This window comes from Anneissia japonica, unplaced genomic scaffold, assembly GCF_011630105.1.
Source record: "Anneissia japonica isolate Jap-2015-1 unplaced genomic scaffold, ASM1163010v1 scaffold41793_len627382_cov181, whole genome shotgun sequence".
In the NCBI taxonomy this organism is placed as follows: domain Eukaryota; kingdom Metazoa; phylum Echinodermata; class Crinoidea; order Comatulida; family Comatulidae; genus Anneissia; species Anneissia japonica.
Genome location: NW_022750669.1, coordinates 421,023 through 440,714, shown reverse-complemented (window position 1 = coordinate 440,714; position 19,692 = coordinate 421,023). Strand labels below are relative to the sequence as shown.

At 37.9% G+C, this 19,692-nt stretch overlaps 1 protein-coding gene across 2 annotated transcripts in view; it reads right to left on the bottom strand.

The window, feature by feature from the left end:
- Positions 1-523: 523 nt before the first annotated feature.
- Positions 524-19,692, bottom strand: part of LOC117121442 (phthiocerol synthesis polyketide synthase type I PpsC-like) — a 20,159-nt gene continuing 990 nt past the window's right edge. Inside the window, exons 2-4 of one of the 2 annotated variants that reach the window (XM_033266652.1) lie at positions 14,970-15,053; positions 6,784-13,613; positions 524-1,150 (exon numbers count right to left, since the gene is read on the bottom strand). In XM_033266652.1, coding sequence (XP_033122543.1) covers positions 821-1,150; positions 6,784-13,613; positions 14,970-15,012 — 7,203 coding nt within the window. In that variant the 5' untranslated portion in view covers positions 15,013-15,053 and the 3' untranslated portion in view covers positions 524-820. Of the gene's footprint in view, positions 1,151-6,721; positions 13,614-14,969; positions 15,054-19,692 lie in introns of both variants that reach the window. The other variant, XM_033266653.1, reaches the window with a different exon arrangement.

The window sequence follows — 19,692 nt, the reverse complement described above, 5'->3', positions numbered from 1 at the left end:
ATCTAAAAACTCATACTATCATTCTGTTATCCGAACTTATTAGCTCCTTAAAATTCATTAACTCTAAACTACTGTACAACTACCTGAATAATGTTCAGAATAAACCAAAGTTCCTCCCTGCTATCCGAGCTTATTAGCTCCATGCAATTCATTATTTCAGAATTAAGCTGCCTTGAGTAACGTTCACTTTAATTCAGGGTTGATTTCTTCCTGGTTTCCGAGCCACAATAAATATAACTAGCAGGTATCTTGGAAAAAAGTTTTCCATCCAAATAACACAATAATGATTACATCACAACCGTTTACTGGATGTTCATTGGCATACGTTCAGGTCTACAGTTTCTCCATTATAAAATAACAGGCAAACAAATTGTTCTTATCTCACCCGCAATCTCTATATAACAGCTTAGATCTATCCATAGGGGGATATATATCTGTCTCTTATACACATCTAGATGTGTATAAGAGACAGCTTGCGAAACATTCGAGTGCAATGGGTTTGGAATTAGATAATATATGAACTATAAGCATATATTATATGTGTGGGCGTATAATATATAGACATATATTTTACACATTACTGAAATATTTTGTATAAAACAATTATAGTGTTTTAAAAACAAGACGTTCAAAATTAAATGTGAAACCCTATAAAACGTTATAAGTATTATTAAAATTAATTCCATCAAAGCTCCTGTATTTCTCAAACACTTCTGGAATCATCACTTGTGGCTTACATGATAAGCACAAGCTGCTCCGCATTTAGAAACATTTAACCTTGCTAAAATGGCATCTGAGCTCCTTTCAAAGTAACACAACATCATTCTGTAGATAGCGCCTTCTGCAGCAACACCTTTGTGGTGATACCTCCTAGAATATCAAGCTGAGAGACAACCACATTCAGCTCTTTACTGGCCCATGTGACCATTTCTACTGCCATCATAGAGTCAACTCCGTAGTTAATCATTGGTTGGTTAATGTCAATATTATCGGGTTCTACGAACAGCAATTTGCCAAGCTTTTCTTTTACAGTCTTCTCGACATCTTCAAGGCACAATGAGCAATCGGTCTTTCCGACATTATCACCTTCCACAAAGTGTCTGTATTTGCAGCTGTCGTTATAAGTAAACTTCTGAGTATCAGTCCAGTTCTGTAATGAAAAGGTAGTCTATTGTGTAAATGTTATAATTCTTGGTAATTGCTATTCGCAATTAGGGGATTAGAAACTTAGTAATATGCAACCAGTTACTTTACAATTTAAGATGAGAAAATATAATATATATAGCCGTCCTTATATGTAAACTGTTGGCTGTTAGTCTAGTTCTGCAATGAATAAATTATGGTGACGGTCCAGAGTAGGATGTGCATGTGAGGACCATTTAAAATGATTTAAAAGAGCAAACATCCTAGACAAAATATCTCAAAAGCTAATCAACCGATATGAATGAAACTTTCGTGAAAGTTTAACCAAGGGCTTATAACTGTTACCAGAATAGGAAGCTGGCTGGTTTAAGCCGTCTAACTTGAATTAGCTTTATGTGCGGTACTATGCTATTGAGCCAGTTAAGCACAATCTGCACATGCTCAGAAAAACAAAACTTTCCTTAGCCACTGCGGCCCGCACTGCGTATCGGCTTGGCGTACAGCTAGGTCTAGTCGAGAATTACGGTACGTGGTAAAACAAAGCAAAATAGGGTACTAATTTCACTTGGCATGCAAATCAATCATAATTACACACTTAAAAACAAACTAATCTACCAATAAAATCTCCTGCTATTTAAGATATAAGGCAAGTATGTTCACAAATTTGATTTTAAATTGATTTTGTTTTGTAGTATTACAATGAACATCACATAGGCTAGCCTAGGCCATGTCTAACCGCTTATAAAAATGCAGAAAAAAGACCCAAAACAAATTAGAATGAAGTTATCAACTAACTGTGCATTAAAATTATTCATATACTTACTACTTACTTATATAAAATTAAAATGTATTGCTCACAAACGCCAATTTTTTATTTTAATACGCCTTTTCTTTGTTTACCGTACCGTAATCCTTGGCAGGCCTAGATACGCAGTGCGGGCCGCAGTGTGGCAAAGAAAAGTTTTGTTTTTCTGAGCATGTGCAGATTGTGCTTATCTGGCTCATTAGCATAACAATACCGCACATAAGGCTAATTCAAGTTAGATGGCTTAAACCAGCCAGCTTCCTATCCTGGTAACAGTTATAAGTCCTTGGTTTAACCAAGTTAAAAAGAAGAAATTATTAAGCGTTGGTCACGATCCAAATTCGGGGGTGAACTTGAGGCTCATTTAAATTTGTAAGGTATTTTTGTGTTCACAATATCTCAAATACAGCTGCACAGATCTTAAATGAAAGTTTGCAGGGATTGTTAGGCATGACCTACGGATGTAGGTGATTAAATTTTGGTGACCATCCGGAGTAGGGTGTGCATATGAGGGCCATTCAAAGGAAAACGTCCCAGACCAGATATTTCAAAAACTATTCAACTTATATGAATGACATTTTTGTGAAACTTTAACCAAGTTACAAGGAAGAAATTATGAAATGTTGGTAACGATGCAAATTCGGATGTGCACTTGAGGGTCATTTAAAATCGTTCCCAGTTCTAAATATTTAAAAAAAATAATTAATGTCTTTAAATGATACTAGCCAGAATAGTTGGGCATGTTTTGGTGAAGTTTTTTTTTTTTTTTTTTTTTTTTTTTTTTTTTTTTTTGGTGACGATCCGGTGTAGGGTGTGGATATGAAGACCATTTAAATGAATATGTCCAAGACCAGAGATTTTAAAAACTAATCAACTGATATGAATGAAAATTTCTTGAAAGCTTAACCAAGGTACAAGGAAGAAATTATAAAGTGTTGGTGACCATCCAAATTTAAGTGTACATTTGAGGGCCAAAAAAGTACTAGACTTAAATATGTTTAAAAATGGATCAATGGATAAAAATGACAATTGGCAGAATAGTTTGTCATGTTTTAATAAAGAATGTTTCAATTTTGGTCACGATCCGTCGTAGGGTGTGGATATGAGGACCATTTAAAAATAACTTTACCGTATTAACCTAAGCAGAAACAATAGCTATATGATAAATATTTGAATAAGTGCAAGTACAGTATAGGTGTATAGCGTTTTATATTTCTTAACTTCACTTTTTTCGGAACTTATTTCGAATATGTTTAATACATCTATACAATTAAAGAATGTGACCAAAAACCAAATCCCCATATTTCTATTTCCATAATATTTCCATTTCAACACCAATACGTTGCATGCATTTTGTTTGTCAGCTACAGTATAAGAGTAAAGCGTGCCAGTACAGTAAGCCAGAATAGCTAAGGAATTCGGTGTACAACTGATACAATAAGGGTGGTTTGAAAAAAAAATGAAGTGATTAAATGAACTTATTATTATTAGATATTATTATTATTAGCGACAAATTAATTATATTATCATTATTGGCTCAGATGGGAAGCTCTAAAACATTGACTCGGCGCCTGTTTTGAACGGCGGACGTGCAGGAAATTTTATAAACATAAACTAGAGGTGATTTCCAACAAACGTTCATGGCCCATTTTAAGTTGCGCCACAGTGTGCTCCATACACTCAACAGAAATCGGGGGTTTTAGTAAGGACTGCACATTACTGCCATTAAAGGTAAAGGGTAAAGGTAGGAGAATAACCTATAACTTGCAGCGTCATTGTGCTGAATTGCGTATGGGCGTGGTCCTTGACTACCTAGCAGCCGTATCTTGGTAGATACATGTTCACATCATTCCACAACGACAGGGGCTGAAATGAACCATAACATCGAGGTAACCCCCTACTCTTCCGAAAGATGCAATGGGCTTTAAAGTACAGATGTATACACTGGACATCCATTTTAAGTCCTTATCCGAGAAAAGACTTGGTTCTACCAACCGAACCATGGGCGAGGAGTGGTTGGAACCAGCGCCGATGTTAAGGCTGTAGCTAGAAGCGCCCCTGCCTTACCACTCGACTCGCCACACATTACCACTATGAAACACCTCTTATTGATGGCCCGGTCGGTTTAACCACCATTCGTGCGACGGTTTCGTGTGATGGTTCTAATGAACCATAGGGGCTGAGTTGGAATCGCCTCTTTGTATTTAATTTTTTTTTTTCAATTTACATTTTTTTTCAATTTTAAAACATTTTAATTTTGTACAAGTGAAAATTCAAGTTATTTAAATATTTCTATATTATTAGCTCTTCGATTTCTTTTTTGTCAAATAGCTATAAAATATTTTAGAATGTTAATTTATAAAATAATAAATAAAAATAAACATAAACACTGAGGCCAATTCGAACTCACGACCTTCAGTTCCTCACAACACAGCATTAACCGACCGTGCCATTTATATGACGTGTCTTATCAATGGTAGTAATTAAAGTCAATTATGAACCCGTGCCGAAAAACTATGATAACTTGCGCCACTCTGTACAGTATTTAATCATGGAGGATATTTCCTCCATGCATGTTTTAATAGTGTCTACAAAAAGTCTCGTCTGAAAGGTGCATACCCGAGGCATTAAACGCTGATAGATTAATTGATTAATACATCTTTCAGCACATAAAAACCATGTATTATGCGCTATGTAAGTCTTCTCCAACCATTACCATTACCATTTTTGTATATGCGGCCGTTATTGTCAATATACTCTAATACTGCCTGTATTATAATGCCCTCATCGGAGCTTTCGAGATTACGAGAACTTGTTTTAAAGTAGATTGTTGCTGGTGGTTGGAAAGTAGGAACATTATTATTATTATTATTGACTTTCCCCAGCAGTACTGGGAAAAACAATTGTTCTTTTTTTCTTGCATATTTTACCTATCGTTTTGCACTGGTTTTTTTTGGCCGTCACTTTGGTCAGTTCCCATGCTTAGAATTTTTCGAAGCATAGGCTATATATCATGAATGTGCCTCCTAATATTTAGTGTAAATCTATGGTGAGGTGTGCGTGTGAGGACCAATTAAAGTGATGTAAGGTCAAACAGTCTACACCGGATATTTCAAATACCGGTCAGTTGATGTGAATGAATCGTACGGGAAAGTTTCATCAAGTTACAAGGAAGAAACTTTTATGTGTTAGTGACGATCATCAAATGAAAAGTGTAAATTCGAGGGTATTTTAAATTTTTGAGGACCCGGACCTCTTTAATATCTCTTAAAAAAAAACCCAATGGGTCTAAATGAAACATTCTATAATATTTTGTGAAGGTGTTGTAAAAAAATGATTAAATTTTTGTGACGATTTTTTTGAGGACCCAGACCTAAATATTTCTGTAAAAAATCAATGGGTATAATTTAAACCTTTTATAACAGTTTGTCAAGGCCGAGTAAAGAAAAGATTAATTGTTTGTGATCCGGAGTAGGGTGTAGATCTGAGGACCATTGAAAGGAAAACGTCCCAGACCACCAGATATTTCAAAAACGGATCAACTGACCTCAATGAAACATTCAAAAATATTTTAACCAAGTTACAAAGAAGATAGTATTATGTCGGCGACGAATCAGTTAAGGGCGTAAATTGGAGGGTTATATAAGTTTTTGAGATCCCAGACGTAAATATCTATAAAAAGTAGGGTGTGATTATGAGGACCATTTAAAGGAAAACGTCCCAGACCAGATATTTCAAAAACGGGTCAACTGATCCGAATGAAACTTTCGGGAAATTTTAAACCAAGTTACAAGGAAGATATTATTATGTGTAGGGGACGATCCAGGTTAGGGTGTAAATTACTTACGTCCCAGTTACAGATAGATAAATATGACACTTTGAAGAATAGCTTTTCATGATGAAATGAAGAAATGATCCAATCTGTGGATCAAAGGATACGATACAGATACAGATTAATTTTATTGTCTGTATGGATATGAGGACCATTTGAAGATTTTTTTGTTGAAAGTTGAATAAATTATTTAAACGCAATTTGCATTTTCTAAAGCGCTTAAACCGGTTACAGCTAGGTTAAACTCAAAACTACCGTGATATGCATGAACAATTTTTGCTTTCAGTCATTGAATCGCTATGAACTGAAAATGCACTTTCCTATGCAAGGTCGGCTCATGGCGCGCAATGGTAATGAGTCATAATGTACCTCGCTATTACCATTGCAGCCATGATAGTTCAAGTCTCACTAATAACGCCGAAATTTTTCGGTTTTTTTTCACTTTATTTTTTTCCACTTCATTTAAATTATATTGGTTTTACGTGTTTTTTTTATTTTATACCTTTTAACGACTTTTCTTTTTGTTTCAATTTCAACTTCATTTCTCATTAAAGCAATCGGGAAAAGCCCTATGTTTTGTTGTTCAAACAGACATAATAAGTCTAGTTATTATTATTATTATTATTACTATTATTATCTTTTTTTCTTTTTTTATTGGTTAGTGTACGTTTTTTGTTGATTTTAATATTTATATTTTTTAACGTGCTTGTTTCAATTTCAACTTCATTAAAGCAATCGGGAAAAGCCCTATGTTTTGTTTTTCAAACAGACATAATAAGTCTAGTTATTATTATTATTATTATTATTATTATTATTACTATTGTTATCTTTTTTTCTTTTTTTATTGGTTAGTGTACGTTGTTTGTTGATTTTAATATTTAAATTTTTTAACGTGCCATGATAATTTGGAAGGTGCAATAACAGTAAGAACAATTACTCACTGCTCTTTCGGAGGACTTGTGCTTTATCATTTACCATATTATTAACATATAGATGTCCATACCTGATTCGCAAGACATACAACGGCTGGTACGTCCGATGATTGTAGGAGTGTTGACAACGTATTCAAAAACTCTTCCACGTGAAGGGTGTTGTTCCCTTTACTAGCTAATGTGTTGGTAATTTCGGAATTACTCTCCAAGAAACCAGCCCCTCTAATGGGTCCAAGCTGGACACTCAGAGATGCCAGTCCTTGACGTCTCCTTAGCTCTGCAAGCGAATCCAGAAAGTTGTTCGCCGCGGCGTACATCGGTTGTGAAGAATGTCCCCATAAAGATGCCACGGAGGACAGCATGAAGAATACATCGAGATCTTGATCTTTGGTAAGAGAGTGTAAGTACTGAGCACTGATTGCTTTTGAGTAGAGAATCTTGTTTGTTTCAGAAGGATTAAGAGTTTGCAGAGATTCTGGAGCTATGTACCCTGCCAAGTGAAAAAATCCCTTGATGGATGGTGCTCTTTTGTATATTTGTTCCAGCATATGTTCAACATTCTTCTTCTTGCCGAGATCAATGGCAAATTCATAAATCGTGACACCTTTGTTTTTCATAAACTTCATTGCTCGCCGACCAGCGGAATTTTGACATCCGCGTCTGGAAACCATTACGACATGTCTCGCACCTTTTGTAGTAATCCATCGTGACATTGCAAGACCAATCCCACCAAATGCACCCGTTATCACGTAAGTGGCATTTTGTTCGAAAAGCACCGACGACCGGTTAATCTTCGCTTGCTGAAAATTATCTGGAATTGAGAAAACTATCTTTCCGATATGAGATCCCTTTGCAGCTGTCAGGAAGACATCATTGTACTCAGCAAGTGAATAGGCAGCATACTGGACGCGTTTAAGTATTCCTTTCTCAAGTAATGATGATACTTTCTGTAACAGTTTCTGTGCTTTGTCTTTTTGCAGATCGACCATGAAGTCTATTTGACATGATAGAAAAGATTTGTTTTCTAGTAATAACTGCATATCAAGGTTTGAGCTCTGAAGAATATCTCTTTTACCAATCTCACAGAACCTGCCACCAGGAGCAAGAGTTTTGACTCCCTTCGTAAGAAGCTCCCCATATAGTGAATTTAGCACAACGTCTACACCTCTATTGTTTGTCCATCTCATGACGTCAGCGTAGAATGCATCTGAACGTGAATCAGTTACATGTGCAATACCAAGTGTCTCCTTTAAGAATTTACGTTTATTCTTCGTTCCAGCAGTGCATATGATGTCTGCATCGACCATTCTTGCGACCTGTATGGCACTCAATCCTACACCACCACACGCAGAATGTATCAAGACTGTTTCTCCTTTCTGAAGATTGGCACGTTCAACAAGACTATGATATGATGTAGCAAAAACGATTGAAATACCTGCACTTTCATCCCATGACATAGTTGATGGTTTCTTAACGATAAGCTGAGCATCACAGATGCTATGTGAAGCAAAACAATGTTCACCGATCCCAATAACTTCATCACCTACACTGATTGTACTTACACCTTCCCCAACAGTCTCAACCACACCACTTAACTCTAAACCGAACGGTTTTCCATCGGTTTTTAACAAATCATCAAGCATTCCAAGTGCCATCATAACGTCTTTGAAATTCAAAGCTGCGCTCTTCACTTTAACAAGCACTTTACCAGGGGATGGAACCATTTCAGTTCTGTAAGAAATACCGAGATCGCTTATTGAAGAAAGGCCTGATTTTGAAGTTTGTGTTAATTGCCAATATGTCTGACCACTTATCGCCATTTTAGTTGTTGGGATGTAGGAAGCGAGCCTAGGATAGAAATACGACCCATTCCTTATGGCAACCTCCCTTTCATAAGATACTGGTGCTACCACGTAGGCTACAAGTAGTTGGACTTGTTTGGCTACTGGACTGTTTGGGTCGATATCCACTGAAAATACAGGGACATTGCTTTGGTTTGTCACTGCTCTTACAAGTCCAATTGATGGGCTGCATTCGATGTTTGTATACGTCATGTTTGATCCACATGTCACTACCCATAATTTTGAAATTCTTTTAGGATCACTGTCAATCATCTGTAGTACTTTCAACAGTGCATGGCATAGACGATCACTATCTCCCCACAAGTAAATCAGTTCGTACGGTAAATCTTGAGATTCTTCATCAAAATCTTCTGATTTCACATCAGCATACGATTTTACTATTACATCACATGTGAGACACTTCTTGATATCTTTAATCAATGGGCACTGTTCGTTTTCTACGACAAGCATGTAGATTCTGTCCTTTGTTTTTTGTTTAGGTTCATCGGATGTTAAGGTACAACGGCCAAGAAACACACTATGGAAAAACTCTCCTGGTGTTGATTCAGATACTACATCAGTGAAACCACTGTTTAATAGTGCCTGAACATATCCGTCTCTTGTCAACCAGCAGCAATATTTTCTATAGTCATCGTAAACCCAACAAAGGTCAAGCACTCCGAACACTAACTCAGTAATGTAATTAGTATTCGTTACCTCATACATTAAAAATAGCCCATCATCAACCAATAGATCTCTGACATTTTGAAGTGTTGAAATTATATCTACAACTGGATGGATTGCATCAAAACAGACGACTAAATCTATCGAGCAAGGTGTAAATCCTTGAGTTGATACATCAGCTTCAATGTCTAATTGCTTGTATTTCACAAATGAATACTCCTCAAGTGTACTTTGAGCGTGCATTAAATATGTGGCACTCAGATATGTAAATATATACTCAACTCGATTTTCTTCACCTAGTAATTTTAACGGCTCTAATATGTGTCTTGCAAGACCTCCCACACGACCTCCTAATTCCAATACGCGGACAACATGTTTTTGTTTACATGCATTCTTGATTATCTTTGAAATGGTGTCTGCTGCTGACTTATAATACAGCCTCGTGGTAAGTGATTCAATGAAATATTTTGGAAGGAATTCAGGTTGCAATAATATCTTAACTGCGCTTTCAGGATCTACTAAAGTCCTAGAGAGGTTATCGCCAATACTTCGTATCATTTCTATTTCCAGCTCAAACTCCGGTACGTAATCTTTGAGCTCGTTTAGCTGTACATGTATGGCTTCATATTTTATATCTAAAACTGATTGGTCAGCTGCAATTCTTTCTAAGCACTTGAGATAACGTGTGTTTAATTTAAATGTGCCTTTGTTACCATTTTCAAGACCATGACGCACGTAAGATGCGCATATGCCTTTTATAATAGCAACTTGCCCTTCAACTTTCCTGATACTCTCCAAATCTACTGAGTATCGGTCATTGTTTTTCATACATTGAAAAACCTCTTGCAAAACCGAAGTGCTGCCAAGGCATGATGTGGATGGTTGCCAATGTGTCTGATACAAGCACCTATCTATATCTATATTTGACTGGATTCCGTTAAGGGCTTGACATTTAACACCAGAAATCAATGCCAATATCTTTCCATTTTTCGTTGCCATAGTTATGTCACCAAGTAAAGTAACACTGTCACATTCAGTTACTTTCGCATAAGACACAATTTCTTCAAATGGTGGAATCTTTGGTGTGTACATTTCAAGGTGGCTAATAGCAACTGGAATAAAAAGAGTTGTAGTGTAGCCGATACTGTGTAAAAGTAGCTGAAATGCTCCGTCCAAGTGTGTTACTTGTATGCGCTGTTTGTTATCGTCTGCTGGGCAAAGATATCCAAGACACTCGCCGTCCCCAGCCATCACCCTGGTTACTACTTGAAACGATGGACCGTATTGGAGGCCAAGCGATTTAAGCTTTTCGTAGCACTTCTGCATAGATTGTTCATTTCTACATCTTTTTAGAATATCCTCAATATTCAAATGATTAGTCTTAATCTCGTTTGTGGATAATAATATACATGTGCTGTAAACTTGTTCTGCAGTTGTAACGGTAACACGGTTACCGTCTTTGGTACATTTCAGATTCAAATAAGCTTGCTCCATGCTGTCACTAACGTCTGGCCATGTGTACACTCGGTTGAAGTTAAAATTAGCAGCAACAGGCAGTTCATCTTCAAGGAAAAACGACTGTAGTGCATACTCTACGTAGCCTGCTGCTGGAAAAACAATTCGATCTTGAACTACGTGCTCTGCAAGAAATGGGAATAATTTAAAGTTCAAGGCACCGTTCTGACCTCTAAATGTACGGTCATTCTTGCCAAGTCTGTGATTTCGATGATCCGGATCCTCAACCCAAAGACTAGAATGTTGCCAGGGATATTTGGGGATATCTACCCATTGCGCAGCATCTCTTGTGACATTCTGCCAATTGATTTCCACACCATGTGTATACAATTGCCCTAGAGAATATAAAATAGAATTTCTATCATCCTGTTGCCTTTGACCAGACGGAACAGTGATGACGTAACTTTCTGATTCCGACCTTGCTATTTGCTTTATGGAAGAGAGGAGTGTTGCAGACGCGCTACATTCGATAAATACGTTGACTTCAATTTCTTTTAATATACTTTCAATAGCAGATTGAAATTTGACTCGGTTCCTGATGTTCTTCCACCAGTACTCTGTGTTAAAGTCACCATCGTACTGTGTTCCTGTCAATGTTGAATAGAATGGAATTGATCGTGAACCGGCAGGAGTGATTACAGCTCCTTCCATTGACTTTCTGAATGGTTTCTCTATGGGGTCCATGAGAGGTGTATGGAACGCACATTGGACGCGGAGCTGCTTTGCCTGTATTTCACTATTATTCACAATCCTTAAAATACTGTCTTTAGATCCGCCAATTGTCAATGACCTTGAAGCGTTAACTGCTGCAATATATACGTTTTCATTATACATACAAATATCTTCAGCTTCTCCCAATGACAATCGAACAGCAACCATGCTACCGACGCCCTTTAAAAGTGATTGATTCTTGCTTCGTTGATATATAACTTTAACTGCTTCTGTAAGTGTTAATCCGCCACATGCATACGATGCTGCTACTTCTCCAAGACTGTGTCCTACTACAACATCTGGTGACACACCCCAGTGTCGCCACAGTTCGTAGAGGGCGATTTGTAGGAATAAAATTGCTGGCTGACTGATTTCCATGTCGTTGATATTCTCATCGTCGAGTATAAACTCAGAGTTATAATTTCCATAGAACAAGTTACAATTATATACAAGGGAACTTCCACTCACTTGGCGGAATATCTCATCGCATTTCTCAATAGTGTCTCGGAACACAGGTTCCGTAGCATAAAGCGTCCTTCCCATGTTTGCCCATTGCTGCCCTTGTCCCGGGAATACAAAACATATTTTGCTTGATGATCTATAACTAGTTCCAATTGATAAACCTTCACCACTGCCATCTTGAATAAACTGTTCTAATCTGTTTCGGAACTCTGACCATGAACTTGCTATTAATGCAAGACGACAGTCGTGATGCGCTCGTTTGGTAGCCTGCCAGCCGACAACCCTCAGTGCGTCTTCGTTGCTCTCAAAACTTTTCCAACGCAATGCTGTATCTGTCAACGCAGCTGTAGACTTAGCGGATAAAGGTATGATGATTGATTCACCTTCACCGAAATTGCTATTGAAGCCCCAACCTGCCGGGTACTGCAAAACGTTTTGCTTTTGTGATGGAGGTGACTGTATGATAGCATGGGCTAAAGCTCCTGCAAAACCGAAGCTGTTTATACCAACAATAATATCTTTATCTTTAGGAAATGGTTTGATAGAGGTTTGAACATGAAGTTTCCATTCATCAAGATGTATATTTACATTTGGTGTTGTATAGTTAATGGTTGGAACTAAATATCCCTTTTGAAGCATAAGTGCCACTTTGATGGAAGATACAATACCAGATGCGTATTCACAATGACCAAAGTTGCTCTTAACGGATCCTATTCTAAGAGGATCACTTTTATGGGGCCCAAATGCATTTCCTATAGCTTCTGCCTCTATTGGATCTCCTACTGGTGTTCCAGTTCCATGGGCCTCAAGGTAATCAACATCAGCCATGTTGACATCAAATCGTCTGTAGGTTTCTTCCATTGTATGCTGTTGGGCAGGCGTAGATGGCATTGTCAGGCTGTTACTGTGACCATTAGCTGCTATGTATGTGCCGACAATTTGAGCATATATATGATCATTGTCCTTTATTGCGTCATGAAGAGGTTTCAAAATCATTGTTCCCCAGCCTTCACTTCTGACGTAGCCGTTTGCCGAATTAGAAAACGGACAGCATTTTCCATCTGGTGACAGAACGCCAAGTGAGCTAAATCCTATTGTTGTTTCTGGAATTATCAAAGCATTGGCTCCAGCAAGTACTGCCATGTCACATTCTTGGTTCCACATTGCAGAACATGCTAAATGCATAGCTGTCATTGATGAAGCACATGCAGTATCTACAGCGTAGCTAGGACCCTTCAGGTTGAACGCATAAGAAAGCCTGTTAGCAGCAACACAATGTGCTGAGCCAGTGAGGGTATATGCGTTAATAGTGGATATGTTCGATCCCATTATGGTATAGTCCACAAAGCCAATACCAACAAAAACTCCGCATGATGACTTTAATTTGGATGGTACATACCCAGCATCCTCGAAAGCTTCATGCGTAACCTCTAATAGTATTCTTTGCTGAGGGTCCATGGATGAAGCCTCCTTTGGTGAGATCTTGAAGAACGTATTGTCAAACTGGTCAATACCATTTATAAAACCGCTTCTTTTAGACACCATCTTTCCCTGTTTTCTTTGGTCCTTGTCGTGGAATGCGTCCAACGACCAACGATCAGCTGGTACTTCACTGATGCAGTCTATTCCATTTCGGAGAACATCCCAGAAGTCAGCTGTTGACGTCACACCACCTGGTAGTCTACAACCTAAAAGTAATAAATGTAGAAATGTATAGAGTAAACAATAGTTAAAATGGAAATGTTAGTATTATTTGAGGTGATGAAGAAATACAACAATTAGTACGAATAAATACCTTAAGCCGGGCAATCACTGCATACGACGGTCGTCTGCCGACGCGATACTGTGAAGAACGCAACGCGACGACACGCGCGCAACGTATCGTTTTTAATGACGATCCGTTCAGACTGCCACAGACAATCGACTAGCAGACTATGAATATCTAAGCTGTCCCAAGATTAAACCTCTTAAGTATAATTTTTTCCGTTCATACATCCAGCCCTTGGTTAGGTTATCTCTAAGCTTTTATGCAGATTTCACATGTATAATACCCAATTGCTTTTAAACCTGAATCTCTGAATAAAGCACTCGGAATTATTAAAGCATGTTTAGTTCCTTTGCTGCTTTGTCACGGATGGAAAAGAACATCGTGTGTTTTAACTCTAGTCCTGAAGCCCTTCAATCACGTTATTATTGTAACCTTATCCATCCAGTATTTCGTTTTAAATTTGGATTGAGACAAAGTTGCACCGCCTACGCTATAAAATGGATTTCTCTCATTTTGTTTTAATTCGGGTATCTCCTTCTCACTCTCAACATTCATACAAAAATAGGCTCCCAGCGGGAGCGTGCGTCTACTGCCTAATTCTATAGAAATGATGTGGAAATTGATTTATAATGATTTAATGGTTTAACATCATGAGAGTAAGTAGGGGTGTTGATACAGATAATCTCATGTATAATTGCCTATTGAGGGTATACACTTTAGTACACCACGGTATTTTCTGTTAATAGATACGTCATTACAATGACACTAATATCGTTATTCTGTTACCAGGACAACTGTTCCTGTTGTATATAGAGTCTGTGATTTAGATATCCACATACACATGACCTCCACCGGAATTAGAAAGGTCAACTGTTGCGCAACGACGTAGTGTCTACTGCACCCTGGGGGGCGGGGCAGTAGACACAAAAACCCAAGACCCACCATTTCCTTACCTTTTAATTTCTGTTTCCTTATTTATGTTTTTCTTAGAATATCTGATGCCATCACCATTTAAGCACTTGCAAGTTATAATATTTTGAATCACTGCTTGCCAGTAATGTCAAAATGCTGCTAGGGTGATAGTTTCTCTGCAGTAGTCTTGTGTAGGCGATTTCTGAGATTTTAGTCTTGTATTTTATATTTCTAGGATTTTATTTTATTTTTTTTAAAGGAAAACTTCAGCGCACAGAAACCGTGCATTATGCGCTATCCAAGCCCCAAATAATTACCATTTTGTTATTTCAGTTTAGGAAAGTAAAGTATTTATTAGGCCTACCTATGCCAATAATAGCGATTGGTGTTGATTGTCGTCCGGTCATCTCTGGTTTTGTAGGGTCTTGATTAATGTAGAATCTGAAACCTAAAATTATTATATACTAAGTAAACAATGTTAAAATTCGAGGAGCTAATAGTTATTATTAAACACATAGACCTCAGCTATATTTGCGTAATCTCTTAAACAATCTTGTGTTAGCATTTTTATATTTAGTCAATGAAATCTCAAACAAATTCCTAATTCTGATTGGATGTTTATTGTCTCAATCTAATATATACAATCACAATCAAGAATTTGTTTCGTATCCGACCAGTGTGTCGAAACACAGATTTCCTAGTTTACTTCGCCAAATGTCATTTTACTGTCCAATAATTATGAAAACCCGGCCGAAACCCAGTTTGAGGAATTTTGACAGTTGAATGCTCTATTCATCTTAGAGGATAGAAGTACAAGAGATGCTGCCTACTGTGATTTGGTCAGCGACAGAGGGTCAGTGCATCTGTCCGAAGGGCCTTTGATCCGAAGGTCCGTTGGTCCGAAGGTCCATTGGTCCGAAGTAATTACTTCAAATATAGACAAAACTATATTTGAAGAAAACACATGTTCGGGACCACCATGTAGGTCTATATTGGCTAACAATATACAATTATTGCTAGCATGACTTGTCAGCTCAGTTTATGCAAATTGGGGGAACCAGATTTCTTGGGGAAATTTTCCCCTCCCCTGTGCCTCTTGTAGTGCCGCCACTGCACATTAAATGCAAATAAAAGAAGCACTAGACATGATTCGTATCATAGTACATTGAGTTTTAATTCATAATACTACTGGTAATAGTTCAACTGAAATTCCCACTGGGAACATCTCTCTATCCACGATCGAGGGAGGAATTTTACTGAAGTGAGTTAGCCAGATTCTCGTAAATTTCGCAAAATAAAGGAAATATATATTTTTTTTAAATGGTCAGGCAGCGAAAATGGATGCGGGAGGTGACAAGAAACTATTTTTTTTTTTTTGACTTGGCCTTGTAGTTGTTAGGGAAAATATTTGGGAATATTGTTTTAGAAAAGTGATCTTTCTTAATTTACTGTCGTATAACCTGCATTCCTGAAAAAGGTCACTAATAAATTCCAAAATAGGCCTATTATTATTCTGCTTTTTGAAACATCCTGAAATTTAACTGCAACAATTTGTCGATCGCTATCCAGTAGCATCTTAACTTAAATACAGTATTGTTCTTAACGATTAAGAGTGGCAGATCTACGATTTAACTATGGGGGTGGGGTGGGGGTGGATAATGCGAGATGCGAAGGCACCGAGTTGGTGTCTGGTGTAGGCCTACCATAGAAAATAAACTTAAAAACTTTTTCTTTCATGTATAGGCCTATTACTATTAAACTTGAAAGCTGTGAGTTCACATCCACCTCAGCACCACCATGATTAGGGCTGAGGTGAGAAAATTTGAGGAAATAATACCTCTAGGCCCAGAAATAACACTTTTTACTAGCCATTTTCGGCAACCATAAAGATGTAATTACTACGTGATGATGCATCATAGAGAGTAAAACTTTAAAACATTGTCTTTAATACTGACTTTAGGCCTACCTACTTCAAAGCAGTGAGTAAACCTTAGTTGGTGCAAATTTGGGAAAATAGTACCTCTAGATTGCTGGAAATGACACTCTTATATTATTATAATTCATCTTCATCGATATAATTATTAACTGTGATGTTCCATAAAAGATAAAACTGAATTGTCTTTACTTTACCTATTTCATGTGCCGAAAACCAATCTTATTATTGCTATTATTAACTATTATTTTTATCACACGCTTTTTCAAAGGCACACGCACTCGACGAGTCGTGTACTATACGTAATTTAGATGATTGTGGCCAGAGATACAGGTTGTACAGCGCTATTTCGTTCCGTTAAAACCTGGGTCATTCATGCAGTTAATTTCAACAATTTTCAAGCATCTTCTTGACTTACAAACTTACATGGCGGATAAAAAATAAGGTGACCACCCCCTCCCCACCCTAAAAGTATATGGTGAATTGTCCCTCCCTCGTGATGTGCGCCCATGGGTTTTTTGGGGAGGGGCGTCCCCTTCCATTTGATTTTTTTTTTTAATTATAGGTAGACGGCTAGACGCGCTTAGATGACATCTGAAAAGAAGTGTAAAAGTCTAAAATAGAAAGTGTACGTTTTAGTACCAGGGTAGCCTACTACAAGCATAGAGAAAATAGAAGTTCTATTTTCTCTATGCTACAAGTAACATGTATATATGAGAAGCACACACACAAGACGAGTAACCATTTTTTTTTCAGCCACCGAAGGGGGGTGGCTGCCACCCTATTCATCCCCCTAGATCCGCCACTGGATTAAAACGTTGAAGACTGGCTCTCTTTACCGTGAATCCGTTTTACTGTTGTTCAACTACAAACTACGAAGGGTCGCGTTACGTACCTTGTTAGTATAGGTTCGATACGCGAAGCAGAACGATTAGGTAGGGCAACGAACTCGGGAGGCGTCCTCGTCTTTCCTGAGAGTACGACCGACTACGGAATGGGCATGATGTACAGTAGTCAACCAAGATCGCAATAGGAGTTTTCGATTTGCACGTCCACTATGTCGACTGATAACCTATGACGTAGTTTTGATGACTTGCGCATGCGTCAAGTCGACTAACACGACGACTGCCAAATTTGAGAACGTGTTCAGCAGCGTTTTGGCGTTCGCTCTCTGACTGAGATAACAAGTAGACGTATGACATCATATCACTGCAAACTTTTGATTCATGATGGAGGACGATGTCGCGGTGCTTCTTAATTTGGCAAAATTATCTTCTACTGGGGATGTAAGTAAATAGCATTTCTGTTAAGTTATGTCCTATTTACAAACTATAGAATTATCCATCATTGTGGATCGAATGAAGTGGATAATTAGGTAATTAATTAATCAGCCTATTAGCTAGGCCAGGGGAGCCTAAGCCTAGGCGAGGCCGCCAGCCTTCAGTCAGGCCGGGCGTATCCAGGAAAAAGAAAATCATTTTTCAGTGATTCTGTTAAAAAAAAAAAATAAAAAAAAATCCTATTATTGAACATAGAAGGAGAGGTGCACCCTCAACAGGGAGATGTTTTTACAACTCCCTGCCTGAATACCCCACCCATGGATATACCATTAAGGGATTCGCGAAGCCGAAGAAGATTTGCCATGTTGAGCTGCGTATTAGACTAAAATACCTGAGTGTTGAGTAAGATACCACGGCCAGCGTATTCGAATAGCGCGCGCGAACACGGGGAAACCCCAGATCACAAGGTTAAAGTTCACTGACGTGTCAACATGGACGTTCACTTAAATCGAAACGTTCAGATAACCAGTGGACAAGTACCAGTCGACTGCTCGGATTTTCCACTCACGCGGACGTGAAAGCCGTCCACGTCCACTCAAATCGAAAAGTCCTTAAAGTGGTACGGTCCTACCAACACTACTCTAGAAAAAGCCAACAAAGGCATTTGTGCTGAATCATGAGCATACGTTGAAAAGGTCAGGTCAAGACGAGAAAGCGCTGCAAAGACCTTACCATAATAATCCCTAAAAACTTGTTTGTTTGTCCTTCAGTGCTGAAAATTGTATAGGAAGGGCGGGCGCAAAAAAAGGTTTTTTTTATTTTTTTTTTCTTCTGCCACCAAAATTAACATAATAAATTGCACTGCTTGTTATTAAGCCTGTCTCATTGTTGTTTGTCAAAGGGTATTCATCAGACTGAATAAAAATAACCCATAATCGATATTTTGCAATAGATTCGGGCATAGAATGGCGATACCTTACACCAAATTTAGACAATTAGAAAAATAAAGATCACTTTAAAAAATTTGTTAACAAAAAATCGAAAAAAAAAAAAATTCCTTAAAACGCTCCGCTATTTTTCCGTGAGATAGGGGCGGGCGCTGGAGGGCAAACAACTATTATATTTTAGGCCTAAGCAATAATACCGGTATTTCATTGGGTAACAACTACGCTGGAAGGTCATGTAATGAACTGCGATTGTCTCTCCTTTTTAGAGATCTGAAAGAAGGTCGCAGATATTGTGGTTATTAAGGGGCTTAGTGAAGCTATTAACAACACTGCAGAAATCTTACTAGCGAGTTTTTAAAAACATTCTGCTACTATCTGACTTGAATGGAAAAGGCTTATCGTTGCAGCAGCGGACGTGGTTGGCTTAAAACGTTGTGCTGCGCCAAGCAGATCTGCTATACACGTTGCAGTTCTCAAATTGTCTTTTGAAAGATGTTCTACGGGTGGGTATCACCGTTTTCAGAAAGATCATTTCTACATATGGCCACTCGATTACAAAATGTAAATTTGTATTCTATGGATTTTGATACTGTGGCCTCCAGGCAATGTTGTGGACTGTTCCAGCGTATTATTTTCGTTGGTTGCACGGTCTCGTGTTGGATGTGTGGGGGGGGGGGGTTCTTTTTAAATAATTAATTTTATTTATTTACATTTGAATATTTATATATTATATGCTACCATTTGTGTTCCGCAAGTCAACCTTCAATGATTGTACATCGTGCTTTCATTGTGTTTTTTTAAACATTTTATTTTACTTGGAACACACATGCAAATCCACATTTCACTATATATATACTGTCTCTTATACACATCTAGATGTGTATAAGAGACAGATTATCTTCTACTGGGGATGTAAGTAAATAGCAT